Source organism: Anarrhichthys ocellatus, unplaced genomic scaffold, assembly GCF_004355925.1.
Source record: "Anarrhichthys ocellatus isolate YVR2014 unplaced genomic scaffold, GSC_Weel_1.0 scaffold294, whole genome shotgun sequence".
In the NCBI taxonomy this organism is placed as follows: domain Eukaryota; kingdom Metazoa; phylum Chordata; class Actinopteri; order Perciformes; family Anarhichadidae; genus Anarrhichthys; species Anarrhichthys ocellatus.
The window spans coordinates 617-4,002 of NW_022280310.1; the positions used below are offsets into that span (position 1 = coordinate 617).

At 41.3% G+C, this 3,386-nt stretch overlaps 1 protein-coding gene across 1 annotated transcript; it reads left to right on the top strand.

The window, feature by feature from the left end:
• Window positions 1-597: 597 nt before the first annotated feature.
• LOC116401251 (rho GTPase-activating protein 15-like) lies at window positions 598-3,282 on the top strand. Its single transcript, XM_031879572.1, has 4 exons — window positions 598-953; window positions 1,028-1,105; window positions 1,738-1,881; window positions 2,943-3,282. Exons 1-4 carry the CDS (start codon window positions 864-866, stop codon window positions 3,063-3,065), a joined length of 435 nt encoding a protein of 144 aa, XP_031735432.1. The 5' UTR covers window positions 598-863; the 3' UTR covers window positions 3,066-3,282.
• Window positions 3,283-3,386: the final 104 nt, after the last annotated feature.

Genomic DNA, 3,386 nt, shown 5'->3' on the forward strand with positions numbered 1-3,386 from the left:
ATTTGTAGGTAACCTGTCTTCTCAAAGGAGCTGTGATGGATCGGTGCTAGGCTAAGCTAACATTGTAGCAGCTCCACCAACACTCAGAATAACGTCATCTAGATGTAAATACGGCAGCGTCTATTCATTGTTTGTACCATATGGTTTACACACACACATTTATACAGATAGTTTGGTCCGGTCTCTATTGATACGAGGTATCGTGGAGCTCTGGGTGAACACAGACGGCTACAGTATTTATTTCCTGATTCAACAACGGCAGGAAGTCACTGATGACAGGGGGAGCAACTCAACGCTGATAGGCTATCACGCCGGGGCGTAACGCGAATATTTCGCAGAAGTTGAAAAATTTCAACTCGCGCGCTTGGGGCGATTTGGCGTTTGACGCGAATTTGCGTCAATCGTGCCGCAAATTCGCGTCAATCGCGCCATCGCAAATACACGCCGCGCCAATCTCATTGCGTCTGTCCATAGACTTTGTATGTAATCTACTCTCGCAAATAATTTGCGACGCTTTTGGTGTGAACGCAGCATTAGTGTCGGACTAAGAGTGAGAGGCTGTGGATATTTGCTGGAAGAAGTATGAGGCTATGCAGACTTGGTAGATAACTAATAAAATATTCCCAGTAGAAAATACTTTTTAATCACATTCTTGACAGCATTGATTTGATAAAGACCAGTGGTATTTTGTGAACACACTGAGTGAGAAATGGATCGACAGCAACACTACATGAAAAGTCGCATTGACTAATAAAAACCCTCTTTTGTCCCTCCACAGAATCACAAACCTCCAGAGTGCTGCGAAGCAACCTCCGCTGATTCAGCCTCCACAGCGCAGCACAGCACCACAAGAAGCTGTGCAGATGCGTGTAAAGAGCTCCCAGAGCTCCGGAGAACGCCTCAGTCAGTCTAAGTCCATGGTGCTGCAGGAGTCCGACCTACCTAAAAAGCCTGTAAGTAGACCACATAGAACCTCCATCCTACAGTGGTGCAGTTCAGTTTTTAACTTCTTTTTTTCTGTTTGTAGATCTCTCGGCATCGCAGGAATCAGTCTCAGCACAACGTCTTAGTTGCAGGAGGAGGACTTGCTGTTTTTGAACCATTGGTATGTCCTAAAAAGGATTTGTATGGCAGAGGTTAGGGGCCATGTGAAAAATGAATTTGAGTTCTGATCTTTAAGTGAATAAAGTCAGAATTCTGAAATGAAAGTTACTAATCTGACTTTAATCTCAGAGCTCAGACTTTAAACTCAGATAATAGATTTTTCACATGTAGCCCTCATCCTTTAACGTAGATTTGTATCAAACCCATTTCAGACATTAGTTCTACGTGTTTTCAATAGAAATAAACTCTTATTTCAGAAGTTTTTCAGAATGAAGATGAGAATTGATTTAAGAACATTTGGATGCATATTTTAAATTCATTTAAAAACTGTTCTCACTCCCAGAAGCGTGGAATACCGCAGCTTGGTCGGTGCTCTTCGTATAGTATATTTTCACAGCACAGTAATTAACTTGGAATCACACAAATCCTGCAAACAGATGCACTGTCCCATCACAGATTAAATATAAACCCTCCCTCCTTCTACTTCACCCAAATCCTCTGGCACATCTGTTCTGTATTTAATTAGTTTTTGGTTTCTGAATTAAGTGAACATCTGAATAATTAAAAACACCCCATGGCATCACTATTTTTTATTTATGTTCAAATAATATGCGCGTGTTGGTGTGTGTTCAGGTGGAGCTGAAAGGTGAACATCTGAATGTGGCGAAAATCTCAGAGAGCGGTAAGAAGCAAAGGAAGAACTGGACCTTCATGTGGAGCGTACTGACCTCAGACCAGCTGCTGTTTTATAAAGAGAGACCACAAGAAACTAGTCTGGTATGAAAATACTGCTTTATTTTGTCTTTAACTTTACTTTGTCTCTGTTTTACGAACTGAAACAACACAAGGCAGGACCAAAGTACTCATTCTGCTTTGTGTCACTACTTGTTCCACACTGAGCATGACAAAATAAGAAAAGTAGAGAATTGTCTAAGGAGGTCTAACAGAAGATCGTAGCTAAGCATGGATGATCTCAAAGCTACCTTAAAGTCCATCTCCAGAGACCTCGATGTTCCTTTGTACACCGTGCACAATGTCATCAAGAAGGTTAAGGCCCATGGTACTGCAGCCAACCTTGCGAGAGAAAAGTTGACCAAAGATTGCAGTCAAGGGTTGTACGAATAGTGAAAGGACCTGGGACAACTGAAAAACAGATTAAAGCTGACATTCAGACAGAAGGAACCATCTTCTAAACTCACACTATCCGTCACCAACTCAATGAAAGGAGGTTCTGTGGCAGGACACCAAGGATGCCACCACAGCTGAGGGAGATAAGAAAGCACAGCGGGAGTTTGTCCCAACACAACTACAAGCCAATATCTTCCTGGGAGAATGTTCAGTCAACAGATGAGAAAAACAATGTTGTTTTTTGGTACACTGCATAAACTCTGTTTACAGAAAAAAAGAACCTAGAGTCAAATGTGGAGAAGGCTCACTGATTTTGGGGTTCCCTTGAATATGTGCATGGAATCATGAAATCTGGAGATTACCAAAGTATTTTGGAGTGCAAGGTTATACTCGGTGTCACAAAGCTGTGTCTCCTTCAAAAGTCATTGTTCCTCCAGCAGGACAGTGTCCCAAAAATGACATCTAACAGCACCCAGGATTGGTTGAAAGGTAAACTCTGGACTGCCAGCAATGAGTCTGAATCCAATTGAACACGTGGAAAGATCTGAAAACAGCAGCCTTCAAATCTGTGATAACTAGAGCAGTTTGCAAAAGAGTGGGCCAAACCACACGTAGACTGGTGTAGGAATCTCATTGAAGTCTATAGGAAGCACTTGACAGCAATTATCATATATTTTGACGGGTGACCTCACCATCCTCTCTGTGTTCAGAAACCAGGAAGTAAGACAGATGTGGTTCAGCTGAGTGGAGCTCTTATTGAGTGGACGACAGAGAAGTCGAGCAGGAAAAACGTTTTTCAGGTAACAAACCAACACAAACCTGTCACACGGTAACACTTGACATTGTCATGCACATGTTTCTGCGCTGAAGCTGCTTTTTGTGGATGAGTCCTATTTCTCTCCATGACAGCCACATGCTGGACTCACAGAAACATGATTTCTTATATTTGAACTATAGAAAAAAACCAGTTTGACTTTCTTCTTTATTTGTATCTCAATAAACCACAATGGCCTTTGATTAAACCTTTTATACACACACACACACACACACGTATATATATATATACATACACGTATATATATATATATACATACACGTATATACATATATACATACACGTATACACATATACGTATACACATATACGTATACAC

Bases quoted from the DNA above. Each gene is read 5' to 3' on its own strand.
- LOC116401251 (XM_031879572.1), top strand. From the start codon at position 864: ATGCGTGTAAAGAGCTCCCAGAGCTCCGGAGAACGCCTCAGTCAGTCT. The intron at 954-1,027 runs GTAAGTAGACCA...TTCTGTTTGTAG, and splicing joins CCGACCTACCTAAAAAGCCT to ATCTCTCGGCATCGCAGGAA. The intron at 1,106-1,737 runs GTATGTCCTAAA...GTGTGTGTTCAG, and splicing joins TTGCTGTTTTTGAACCATTG to GTGGAGCTGAAAGGTGAACA.